The 14420-nt window shown below is 30.6% G+C and overlaps 1 protein-coding gene across 1 annotated transcript; it reads left to right on the top strand.

Annotated features, from left to right (window-relative positions):
* Positions 1-10425: 10425 nt before the first annotated feature.
* On the top strand, positions 10426-11364 carry HELRODRAFT_122743 (hypothetical protein; the record flags this gene model as incomplete). The annotated part of the gene is made up of 1 exon (XM_009021886.1): positions 10426-11364. A coding segment is annotated over one exon (939 nt), but the record flags the coding sequence as incomplete, so codon positions are not given.
* Positions 11365-14420: the final 3056 nt, after the last annotated feature.

The following is a 14420-nucleotide window of genomic DNA, read 5'->3' as shown; positions in this document are numbered from 1 at the left end:
TCCATTTTGACTTGTTTCATAAATTTCGACAAATTTCAACTTAAAATCGAGTGAATTTCAAGCTATAATTGCACTTGCTCGGCTCGGCTCGCGATCGAACCCTCTACGAGAAGGTCTACAGAAAACGGTCGGCACTAATATTGGCCGGACCGCTCGAAATCTTGATGTTTTCGATATATAGTATCATGATTCGACTGAATTGTTATCATTACCTGTGTATCACCGAACACACAGTATAGCACGATTTTTTAATTTGACGCTGATATAGTAATGAAATTAATAATAGCAATAGTAAAAAGGTCAGTAGCCATGCAGTAATAATACTTATTCAACGAGTTCGTATAATTACACCTACTTACATTACTTATACTTGCACGCACACGCACGCGCACATACACACATACATAAGCTACATAAGCACGTACATGATGATCGTACGATCAACCAACATATGGAAGGAAGTTTTTTTAATTTTATTAAATCACTTTGTTTTTAAGATTTATTGAAAGATAAGTATCATTGAAACGGAATTGGTAATTCGGAACGAAACCGTTTGGGGAAATGACGTCATTTTAAAAGTAGTTTCACAGTATGTTAGTGAATTAGCCAGAATAAACATTGTATTCGATTCCTATAAATAGATAGATATGTGTAGTTATTATATATATATATATATATACTAGCTAAATAAATATATATATATATTTATACATTTAAATTTTACAATTAAAGTGAAGTAAGGTGTGTGGAGTAAAATTATTTTGAATTCTCTCGGAATAATTTGATTTGAACCGCGCGCGTACATACACATGTAACAGATTTCTGTTGGTTTTATAAAGAAGTTATGTAATAAATATATATAAAGAATTTAGAATTCATGTATACAAATAATTACTATGATTATATGTCTGCATAAAAAGAAATACAGCAGTTCCAACCAGTCAATCAATCAGAATGTTTCGAAGTTTGAGTAGCTCGGTTGTCAAGAATGTATATTAGTGTATTACATAAAATCAAAAATCAATAACATTGAATCAATAAAATTTTCACAGATGTTAATGATTAAATTGATTGTAAGTATAATATATAAAAGAAATGAAGTAAAAGAAATACATATTTTCATTTTTCAATAGTTATGTGAAAAAGGAGTGATCTCGATTAAATTTGAATTCAACTAGCTAAACGTATACATATACTCGAACCTTCCCATCAGGAAGTCCGTAAGCGGTCGTTGAATTCATTTTAGTGTAGTTAATATATTGTTGTTAAACACATATAATAATGTTTCCTATACATTAAATAAAGTTTTTTAATGATGTCAATGATTGAAACGATAAGAATATATGAATGGAACTGGTATAAATAGGAGCCGAAAATGCGTTGAAATCCGACCGGGCGCTTTGGGGCATTCCCTTAGCGCCTGGTCCCTTTTTTATTTCTTTAATTTAAATTTTAGTTAAGTTATTTATTATTTCTAGACGTGTTCGTTACTTATTATTTCTAGATTTGTTCGTTTATTTTATTCGTTACTTATTATTTCTAGATTTATTCGTTAATTTTATTCGTTACTTATTATTTCTAGATTTATTCGTTTATTTTATTGTATTTTTTGTTATCATTGCGCGGTCATACATACACAACACACACACACACACACACACACCACACACACACACACACACACACACACACACACACACACACACATACATACATACATACATACATACATACATACATACATACATTCGTTGTTTTGTTTGCTTGATGTTTTATCCTCCTTTCCTTACTTTTTTCTTCGTAATTGTACAAATAGGTAGGATTAATTCGTAAGTTGAGCTAATTGAACATAGGTAGGTGAGTTAATTTAGCGAACATAGGTAAGTTAGGGACTCTATTCTTTCTTTCTTACGTTCTAGTTTTTGTATTGTATTGTTTGAATTGCTTTTTGTTCAACACAACACCAACAAAACAATCAAACACATCAATCAACACAATATTATTTTCAATATATTTTAGTTAAGTTTAGTTGAGTTGTTTATTATTACTTGACCATTCGTTACTTATTACTAGATTTGTTTGTTTATTTTATTCGTTACTTATTATTTCTAGACTTGTTCGTTTATTTTATTATTATTATTATTGCGCGGTCATACATACATACACACAAACACACACATACATACATACATACATACATTCGTCGATTTGTTTGCTTGATGTTTTATTCTTTTTACTTTTTTCTTCGTAATTGTACAAATAGGTAGGATCAATTCGTAAGTTGAGCTAATTGAACATAGGTAGGTGAGTTAATTTAGCGAACATAGGTAAGTTAGGGACTCTATTCTTTCTTTCTTACGTTCTAGTTTATTTGTATTGTATTGTTTGTATTGCTTTTTGTTCTACACAACACCAACAAAACAATCAAACACAACAATCAACACAATATTATTTTCATTATATTTTAGTTAAGTTTACTAGACCATTTGTTACTTATTATTACTAAATCTTTTCGTTTATTCGTTACTTATTATTTCTAGATTTGTTCGTTTATTTTATTGTTATTATTATTGCGCGGTCATACATACATACACACAAACATACACATACATACATACATACATTCGTTGTTTGCTTGATGTTTTATCCTCTTTTCCTTTTTTCTTCGTAATTGTACAAATAGGTAAGATTAATTCGTAAGTTGAGCTAAGTGAACATAGGTAGGTGAGTTAATTTAGCGAACATAGGTAAGTTAGGGACTCTATTCTTTCTTTCTTACGTTCTAGTTTTTGTATTGTATTGTTTGTATTGCTTTTTGTTCAACACAACACCAACAAAACAATCAAACACAACAATCAACGCAATATTATTTTCATTATATTTTAGTTAAGTTTAGTTAAGTTGTTTATTATTACTAGACCATTCGTTACTTATTATTACTAAATCTTTTCGTTTATTTTATTCGTTACTTATTATTTCTAGATTTGTTCGTTTATTTTATTGTTATTATTGCGCGGTCATACATACATACACACAAACACACACATACATACATACATACATTCGTTGATTTGTTTGCTTGATGTTTTATTCTTTTTACTTTTTTCTTCGTAATTGTACAAATAGGTAGGATCAATTCGTAAGTTGAGCTAATTGAACATAGGTAGGTGAGTTAATTTAGCGAACATAGGTAAGTTAGGGACTCTATTCTTTCTTTCTTACGTTCTAGTTTATTTGTATTGTATTGTTTTTTGTTCAACACAACACCAAACACAACAATCAACACAATATTATTTTCAATATATTTTAGTTAAGTTTAGTTGAGTTGTTTATTATTACTTGACCATTCGTTACTTATTACTAGATTTGTTTGTTTATTTTATTCGTTACTTATTATTTCTAGATTTGTTCGTTTATTTTATTGTTATTGCGCGGTCATACATACATACACACAAACACACACATACATACATACATACATACATTCGTTGATTTGTTTGCTTGATGTTTTATTCTTTTTACTTTTTTCTTCGTAATTGTACAAATAGGTAGGATCAATTCGTAAGTTGAGCTAATTGAACATAGGTAGGTGAGTTAATTTAGCGAACATAGGTAAGTTAGGGACTCTATTCTTTCTTTCTTACGTTCTAGTTTATTTGTATTGTATTGTTTGTATTGCTTTTTGTTCTACACAACACCAACAAAACAATCAAACACAACAATCAACACAATATTATTTTCATTATATTTTAGTTAAGTTTACTAGACCATTTGTTACTTATTATTACTAAATCTTTTCGTTTATTCGTTACTTATTATTTCTAGATTTGTTCGTTTATTTTATTGTTATTATTATTGCGCGGTCATACATACATACACACAAACATACACATACATACATACATACATTCGTTGTTTGCTTGATGTTTTATCCTCTTTTCCTTTTTTCTTCGTAATTGTACAAATAGGTAAGATTAATTCGTAAGTTGAGCTAAGTGAACATAGGTAGGTGAGTTAATTTAGCGAACATAGGTAAGTTAGGGACTCTATTCTTTCTTTCTTACGTTCTAGTTTTTGTATTGTATTGTTTGTATTGCTTTTTGTTCAACACAACACCAACAAAACAATCAAACACAACAATCAACGCAATATTATTTTCATTATATTTTAGTTAAGTTTAGTTAAGTTGTTTATTATTACTAGACCATTCGTTACTTATTATTACTAGATCTTTTCGTTTATTTTATTCGTTACTTATTATTTCTAGATTTGTTCGTTTATTTTATTGTTATTATTGCGCGGTCATACATACATACACACAAACACACACATACATACATACATACATTCGTTGATTTGTTTGCTTGATGTTTTATTCTTTTTACTTTTTTCTTCGTAATTGTACAAATAGGTAGGATCAATTGGTAAGTTGAGCTAATTGAACATAGGTAGGTGAGTTAATTTAGCGAACATAGGTAAGTTAGGGACTCTATTCTTTCTTTCTTACGTTCTAGTTTATTTGTATTGTATTGTTTTTTGTTCAACACAACACCAACAAAGCAATCAAACACAACAATCAACACAATAATATTTTCATTATATTTTAGTTAAGTTTAGTTAAGTGATTTATTATTACTAGACATTCGTTACTTATTATTTCTAGACTGTCGTTTTATTATTATCCTCCTCATGAACGGCTGCCTTGACGTGGCCAGGGGGCTTATCACTAAATGCCGTTCAAATAAGTGCTTCTTCTTTACTTGTTTGTTTTTTTTTAAATGCGATGTGTTTTTTGTTCAACACGACACTATCAACAGCAATCAATCACAACAATCAACACAATATTATTTTCCTTTTATTTTAGCTAAGTTTCGTTTATTCTATTTTTTAAATTGTATATTATTTCTAGACGTATTCGTTACTTTTTATTTCTAGATTTATTTGTTTATGTCATAGAGTTTGCACACACACAAACACACACACACTAGTACATACATTCGTTGTTTTGTTTGCTTGATGTTTTATCTTCTTTTCTTTACTTTTTTCTTTGTAATCGTACAAATAGGTAGGATTTATTCGTAAGTTGAGCTAATTGAACATAAGTAGGTGAGTTAATTTGGTGAGCATAGGTAAGTTAGGGGCTCTATTCTTTCTTTCTTACGTTCTAGTTTATTTGTATTGTATTGTTTTTTTTTTGTTCATCACAACACCAACAACAGCAATCAAACACAACAATCAATACAATATTATTTTCGTTGTATTTTAGTTGAGTTGTTTATTATTACTAGACGCATTCGTTACTTATTATTTCTAGACTTGTGAGGTCATTTTCTACAACACAATCATCATTTGTGTCTGTTGTCGCGATTCTCTGTGGGTCGGTTGTGCATCTGATGTTTGTGCTGTTAGGGTTAGGGTTGAAATCAAGAATTTGCAAAGTAAAATCACGCAATACTATATCAGGCATCAGTTTCCTGCTTCCTCGAGTTAACCCCCTCATGAACTGATGCCTTGACGTGGCAAGGAGCTTCTCACTAAATGCCGTTCAAGTTAGTGCTTCTTCTTTACTTGTTTGTTTTCTTAAAAATGCCATTCTCTGTCTTTTTCTTGGTTTCATTTTTAAGCGCACTCTCAAACATGGGTTACATTAGCATTTGCAACGAATTACCCGTCTTATTTAATAAATTTTATTTGACGTTTTTTAATTAGTCAGGTCACAATCATCATCATCATCGATATCGCAATGAAATCAAATTGAGAATTTTTAAAATTTTTGAAAATAGTATCTTTATTCATTTTATGATACTACTTTGTTCAATAAGATACTGTTTGTTAAAAGCTATGCAATATCATAAGCCAATAAATCCAAGGAAGTCAAATAGTTCGACCTGAAAAATAAATATCAAATTCACTTTTAAATTAATATTTTGAATTATTTGGAACTAGCGCCGGATTTAAAATTTTTAGGTTAGTTTTCAGGGTTTGAATTTATTTTACTGTTTTTATTTTTATATTTTGTCACTAATTATCAATTCTTAAAAACTTATTATTATTATCATTGCCAATGCCTTCCGAATGTAGTACATTATCTTTTCTAATCTATCTATTCTATTGCTATTCTATTGCTATCTAATTATTAGATATATTAATATATTATTAATTATTAATATATAAAATAAATATACTGTATTAAGTATTAGCATTTTAATTTTTAAGCTATCTATCTATATCTATTTATCTATATATTGATAGATAATTTGTTGTTATTCATTTTGTATTGTGATAATATTGTGGTATAATATCTGACAACTGCACAAAAGAAATTGACAGAAAGATATCAATAGCTCATGGAATGTTTACATCATTGAAGGAAATATGGAAAAGTGAAATTATATCTATAAAAACAAAGTTGTGAATGATAGAATGATGTATGTGAGTATTGTATAATGAGTATATACAAACAAATGTGTACGTGCATGTGTCTTAGTGTATTGAACAGAGCATTGTTATAAGCTGCCATTCATATATTCAGTGAGTTGTACAACATTGCATCGCATGTTTAATACTTCATAAATAAATATAAATTATATATGTTGGTCCTACTGTTCTTAATATGCTTAAAATTTTACATTGTCAATGTCTCATTCTACAAATTAAACTAAGTTTAAGACGTACATACAAACAAAGAAAAAATATACATGATGGCAATGTCTTGATGTGTTTTTTCTTATATATTCTATTTAATAACTTTAATTAATTTAATGATACAAGAAAATACGAAATCAATTGACAGTAATACTACTAGCCATGATAGTGGTCACTGCCCCTTTAATGATAATAATAATAACATGAAAAATAATGAAACACATCTATCATCTAATGGTGATATTGCAAGAAGGTGATGATATCATGGAATCCTTAAAATTGTTTGCTGTAGTAAGAGTTATGTGAGCATATCAAATGTTGATGAGATGGGAGAAAAGAATGCATCATCATTTTCCTCATCATCATGATCTCTTCCTTCATCCTCCTCTTCATCAATCCATCTTATTCTTGCAAAATTGAACTTGCACAACAATTGACTAACTTTGGTACTAAGGTACCTACAAATAGCTTATTACTTAATTTTTAAATTAGGGTTTACTTATTTTCGTATATCATAAATTGCATATGTCTGTATTATATTTAGATAAATTTTATTCCAATAACAATTGGAATGATGATTGCAAATTTGTTGTGGTGAAGTTTTTCTCAGTATAAATGAATATTGATATTCTTTCTTTTTTTATTAATTTATAATTAAAAGAATAATATTTTTTTATTTGCCAGAGTGAACGATGGAGTGAAACAAGTAGAAGAGTCATCATTGAATGCAGCAATCCATGTTTTCTATCTTTCAGCTGTCATCACTTTTATTATTCCAATTCGTTTGTTTTATTATTAGTTGTATAGAGTTGTATAGGATTATATATTATTATATACGGTTATATAGATTTATATATAGTTATGTAGAGTTATTGATTATATATTATTATATAATGTTATATACGGTTATATGGATTTATATATCAATCAATCATCGTTTAGCGTCCAGAGTCGCAGTTCTCCCTAGGTAGGACGTTGTTTTTTTTGCCATCAATTTTTTGCGCCAAATTAGGCGATCAGTTGTATCCATTTCATTTAAATTTAGAGCTTTCATGTCTTGCTCTATTGTTTGCGACTAGGACTTTTTTGGACGGCCTTTGGGACGTGTGCCAGGTACTTCAACATCTGCAAGAGAAGTTATGTCACTGTTTCCACTTCGTTTGACATGACCAAACCACCTCAGACGGTATTGCCGGCATTCGTCCTTTATATCATCTAAACCAGCACAACGCAGGATCTCGGTAGATTTGATGTGGTCCTTCAGACTAATTCGTTGCATCCATCGGAGCATTTTCATATTGGTTCGGTGAAGTTGTTGTTCCAGTTTGGTTGTCATTGGCCATGTTTCTGCACCATATAACAACACCGGACGTATCACAGATTTATAAAGTCTTGATCGTAGTGGTAGTGGGATGTCACGCCGCATCAATATAGAGGCAAGGGGATGCCATTTATTCCAGGCTGCACGTATGCGTGCTCGAACGGCAGCTTCAGCTGTTCCAGTACAATCCAGAACATCCCCTAGATATTGAAACGATGTGACTTTCTCTACCTTAATGGCTTCAAAAACATTGCTATTTCGAATTTGTTGTTTTGGATTGAAGCAAACAGGACAAACAAAATTGGACACTTTAGATAAATTACCAATTATTTTTGAACAGCGTTTGTGACACCACTGGTTACATATATATAAATATATGGATTTATATATAGTTATTGATTATATATAGTTAGAGTTGGGGTTAGGGTAACTATATATAAATCTATTTAGCCGTATATAACACTATAGAATAATATATAAACCTATACAACTCTATATAACTATATGTTATATACGGTTAAATAGATTTATATATAGTTAAGTAGAGTTATTGATTATATGTAGTTATATAGTGTTATATACGGTTTTTAATATATATAATGCATATATGTATGTGTATATATAGTTATATAGAGTTGTATAGGATTATATTATATTATATAGTGTTATACACGGTTATATGGATTTCCTACAATTCAACTTTGTTTATAATCATGATTTAAAAAACAATAAAATTATTTCCGCGACCTAACAAAATTGACAATATGAAAAATATTAAAGGTAATCAGGAACGCCCAAAAGCGGCAGATTGCCCGGGCCACAGAATGTTTATACCAAAAAGTATTTTGTATGGTAAAAAGCAGTTTTCAACATTCAGTGCCTTTATTATTTGTCCAAAGAGTAGTCCGCTATTTACAACTATGAACTTGAATGATGAAAACCGAAGTGATCCAAAATCTAAAGTTTGTTCAGTCAGCAATTTGCAATTATAAATAAATCCTTCTTTTCACACACCGTATCATATATTTCCATATTCATTAATATGTTCAAATTCATCATTATAATGTGCATAATCATCATCAAAATCATCATGACATGTAGCATGACTTTTCTGTTGAATTGGTGTGTCGAGTTCTCGAATCTCCCATGCTGATTTCTGTTCTCTGCTTGTTTGTTTATCAATTCAATTACATTTTATAACATAATTTATATGTAATTTAGTATAATTCATTTTAATTCATCGTAAAATTGAAACAAAATGTTCAGACGACCAAATAAAACCATTCGTTAGACTATTCAAAAAATTAGAAAAAAATTTCATTAAAAACTGCATACAAGATAAAAAGCATTAAGAATAAATTAGAAAGAACAAGTCACCGTTGAACGACTCAACATACGCATTCGTGTCCTATCTAAAATTATCATTACAAATTCCTCTTCAGCAAACTAACTGATAAATGGAATAAAGTTAAATCAAATGCCATCTATTTTGCGTTCAAGATTTAGTGAGAAAGTGCGATATACATGACAAGGACATGCTGAATGTATACATGCGTATACTCGTATTTCTTGCGTACATACTTATATGAGCAGCACTAGAACTAACCAGCTTGAACGAAGGTGAAAATATTTGTAGGGATACAACTTGCATAGTGATGCTTAGTTATTTTTGCGGTTGGTATGATAGCGACGAAACGGAAGCGAGTAAATGGTGTGACGTAGAAAATGCGACGTGGATAACTTAAAAAAGGGATTTGAGGTGTGCATGATGCTAGCTTCTATAGTGAATTTGCGCTCCGCTACAATTCTCATCAATTTTTATTGCAATTATTGTAGTGTGCCCTCACTGAATACTGATTTCATTAAATTTTTTCATTATTAACAGACTTGACATACTGTCACTCCTATGTATGTTTAATAAAATTATTTATAATCGCTTTTTACATTGTTATGCAACATGAGTTACTAGTGAAACTTTTGATGAATAATTTATTGTCGTTTTTACGTCCGCTTTAAAAGAACTGTTAGTTGAATTTTTAATAAATTAATAATTAATTAAATGAATAAACAAATATATATTATTTAATTAATATTTAGTTTCGATTTGGCAGTATCTATCGTGTATAATATAAATAGCGAAGTTTGGACAAATTTGTCCGGTAACATTAACAAAAATAACTATAACAACAACAACAGTAACAAAACGCTCGTCTATTTTGTTTGCGTCGTCATTATCGTCAAACTTTATTTTAATTATTTTTGAAGTCTGCAACAACAATTAAAACTTTATAAACATAATTATTTTTGTAAAAGGACTACAAAGTGAACAACGGGGAACAACGATGACGGCATCAACTACAATGACGTCAACATCGACGACAACATATAATTCAAACTCCGAAACGGAAAAAAATGTTCTTGTTACAGTTCCAGATATCTCTCTTACAGTTTATATTAATGGATTTATATCTCCACCAATCATCATTTTCACTCTTTTCACAAATTTCATAATTTGTCTCATCCTCCTTAAAAAAAAAATGAAAAGTCCTACAAATATTATTTTGGTTTTCATAGCAATATCAGATATGCTTACAGGTCTCGTTCCCTTACCAAATTATATCTACTTCTATTCTTTTTCTGAGTACAGAAACTGGGTGCCGTATTCTTTGTGTTACTTTCACACGTTGACATGGGACCACGTGCCAACTGTTTTTCACACAGCCTCTATTTGGCTAACAGTCGCACTGGCAGTCCAAAGGTATTTCTACATTTGTCGACCGACGTTTGCAAAAAATTGGTGCACAGTTAGAAATGCAGTGAGAGCCTCCATATTCATTTACCTCCTAGCATTCACATCGCAGTTATGCCGTATTTTAGAAAATGAATTTGTACCGATTGTTGTGGCTAGTTTGAATGACAATTTGACTAACGTAACTGCTTGTTTAAAGGATTTCAAACATCCATTTAAATTGAATTTAAATATATATTTCAATATTTATTGGTCTTTAAGAATTCTGATGGTTCATTTTGTTCCGTGCACCACACTTGTCGTTTTCAGCTCTCTGTTGATACGAGCTTTAAAACAGGCTTTGAGGCGTAGGAAACAGCTGCTGAAACAAAACCGAAGAACCGAGTGTCGAAGACTGGCTGAAAATAATTTAACGACATTGATGCTTGTTGCGGTGGTCGGCGTTTTTCTAACCGTTGAACTACCGCTGGCTATCTTACTTATATTCATGATGCTCGATAATTCAATGGACTTGCATATTCTCTCACCTGTTGTACGAAATGCTTCACAAACGATAATAAATTTTTGCATCCTGCTTAGCTACCCAATAAATTTTTTCATCTACTGTGCAATGAGCAGAATGTTTAGAGATATGTTTAAAAGTTTATTTTGCTGGATAACAACTGCGGAAAACAAACCAACAGCTGAATGCAATCTTACTATTACTGTTCCAATAAACAACAACAGATGTTTTGAAATGATCTCCAAACCTGTTAACGGCAACAACGACGACATCGGTAGTAGCTGCAAAAATAGCATGAAAAATACGGACAATACTGATAATGACGATAACAACAACGTCAACAATATGAAAAAGAAATACAAGAGCAAAAGCAATAATAATAATAACGTCAATAATGTCATCAGGCAAATTGGCAAGACAAATAGTGACGTCTCACCGGCCGATATGACATCAACAAAGTAATGATATGTTGCCAATAGAATAATTGCTTTGAAACAAAGGGGTAAGAATGATGATGATGATATTGTTTATTGATGTTATTATTATAAATTCTCAGCCGTAATAACATGTGTGTCATGTTTGTTTATTCCAGAATAATTTCCTATGAAGACGATAAATAGCACCATTGTTAGACTACCATAGGTATTAAATTAATGACCAAAAACTGTAAATTTTAGCAAAATTGACTGAGACAATAAATTTTGATGTGTTTTAAAAACTTTAAACGTCATTTTTTATTTTTAGAATATAAACAATGTTCTTGTCTTTGGTTTATGCTTTATATGCTATCTCTGTGAGGTGTATCATGTTTATTTATATGGTTGTTAGTTCGCCCGTTCGTTTCGTTTCTTCATTTGTTCCTTCATTGTTGTTGTGTATAAAAATCAATAAATAAACATAAAAATATAAGTGTGTGTGTGGGTGTGTGTAAATAAATATATAAAAATAAATATATGTTGTGTTATTTTTTTTACACTGTTTATCACATCTTGGTGACATGTAAGGTTTCTGTTTGCCTGCTTGCCGTGATTTAATTTTCTGGTTAATGAAAAAATTTTTGACTTGATTAATGACTTGCGAGCTAATTATTGATGGGGAGTTGTTTGTTTTTGTGCGTGCACATAAAATTAAATCAGGTAATTCGCACTTCCAATCTATCAATCAATCAATCAACTTTCGTTTACCGTCCAGAGACCCAGTTTCCCCGAGGTAGGACGTTGTTTTCTTTGTCATCATTTTTTTGCACCAAATTAAGCAAGCAATCGGTTGTATCCATTTCATTTACCATAGAGGGACCATTCTGAATTTTTCTGCAACATCCCTCCGCTATTGCATACTTCCCAGGGATTCTTAGCACTCCTTGACCACTTAAGGCCTGCTGGGGACTAGGAGCCGTTGTTTTTGTTACATCCGAACACCCATCCTGACGACATCAAAAGCACGCAAGGCAGCGTGGATGCAGTTTTACGTCATGCCAATCTAACAAAATTAATTTGTGCGTGTGTATGATGTATGTGTGTGTGCGTTTTGTATGTGTCGTGTGTGTTTGTTTGCAAATTTTTAAACTATGGATGATAATAGAAACATGGCGAGATCTGTTGTTATAAATGAATTTCTTTATTTTTTATCGAATAATTTGAGTTCACAATAAGACGAAAAGTTTGTTTCTAATACTTGCCATTTTTTTACAAGTGAGAATATTGTTTTTTGTATTAAACTTTTAAAAACTGATATTGAAATATTGAAAATTGATAAAACCGAAAATCTATGACACGTGTTGGTCTAAAAAAGACAAATTAGTTGAAAGGCATAACATTACTAAAATATTTAAAAAAGTAATCAATTGGATAAATGTTCAATTTACGTGAATAGTTGCTTGGAAAAAGTTCCAAAGATGGAAAATTGGATTAAAATAAATTTTTATTTCATGGAAATAGAAATGATAAATATACAACGGTTAGAAACAATGAAATCTATTGAAAATAACAATAAAGAAAAAGAAGCGCTTAAACTGATACTAAGCAAGTTAAATGAAACTTGCACTATAGCACATGCCGTTCCCGATCGTACGCTCGTTTTAGCAAAGAAAATCGTATAACAGCCGGCAAACCCCTGGTCCGAAGCCGTAAAATTCCCTGTTGAGAATACTGAACTACCACTTACACTGGTCAGTAGAAACAAAAAAAGACGGTGTTTAAATAATAGCGATATCACTGAACAGACCGAACAGCTACCTAAAACTGAAAAATTAAATCTTAAAATAGTTGGGAAAAATCTGAATACATTAAATTAAAAGCTTAAAAAATACCAAAATTTTACCTTTATCTCGGCAGTGTTGCTGAATGTGCAAAAGATGAAGAATTAAAATCTGACAATATTAATGTACTGTCATGCAACCCAGTTTTCAAAAAAGATCAGAACGAAGGGAAAAATTAGATAGATGAGAACAACAAATCAACATCATTCAGAATTTGCGTTGAGAAGAACTACCTAAATAAAATTAGAGATCCAAACATTTGGTCATCAGGCGTTATTTTACGAGATTGGATTTTTAACAAGCCAACCGCGTCCATACGTAAGCCGTTTCTTTTATTAATACATTTTTGATCAACTTTGTCCGATTTTTTCGTATGTAAATTTTCAAATTAGTATTCGCAATAGTTTGGAAGTTATGATAGCATGCATTGAAAATTTTCAAAATCTCACTTTTTTTATATGTATTCATACATTTATCTCTTATCAACGAAAAATGGTTTTCATGTTCTAACTGATATTATTTTTATCCCGATTACGCCATATTTCTGTTGGAGCATTCCCACTTCCTATCCAAAACAGATGCTTCATTTTTATTGCGTTACTTCAAATTTGTATGTTATATTTATTTAATATGGCTTCATAAATTGTATTTATACAGAAAAAAAAACTTAACAGAAAAGAATTTATCGTTTGAGAAAGCATGCAAGGCAGGCAGGCGAAACTGCTTGTGATACTTCTTCATATCCATCTTCTAATGTGTTGCAATTCTGTAGTTACCGTTGTTGTTGTTGAGTTGTTTTTGTGTTGTTGTTATTCATGTTATTGTTGTCAAAGTCGGATTTTAGGTCATGGATGTCCTAGACTTGAGCAACAAACGAGTGAATGCTTCTAATTATCTTCTAAATAAAAGAAACAGTTTGTTTTTGTCAAGTCCTTCAAAGTTGATT

The sequence above is a fragment of the Helobdella robusta genome, assembly GCF_000326865.2.
Source record: "Helobdella robusta unplaced genomic scaffold HELROscaffold_3, whole genome shotgun sequence".
NCBI lineage: Eukaryota > Metazoa > Annelida > Clitellata > Rhynchobdellida > Glossiphoniidae > Helobdella > Helobdella robusta.
The sequence above is the reverse complement of the archived record's forward strand: the minus strand, read 5'-3'. Positions and strand labels throughout refer to the sequence as shown.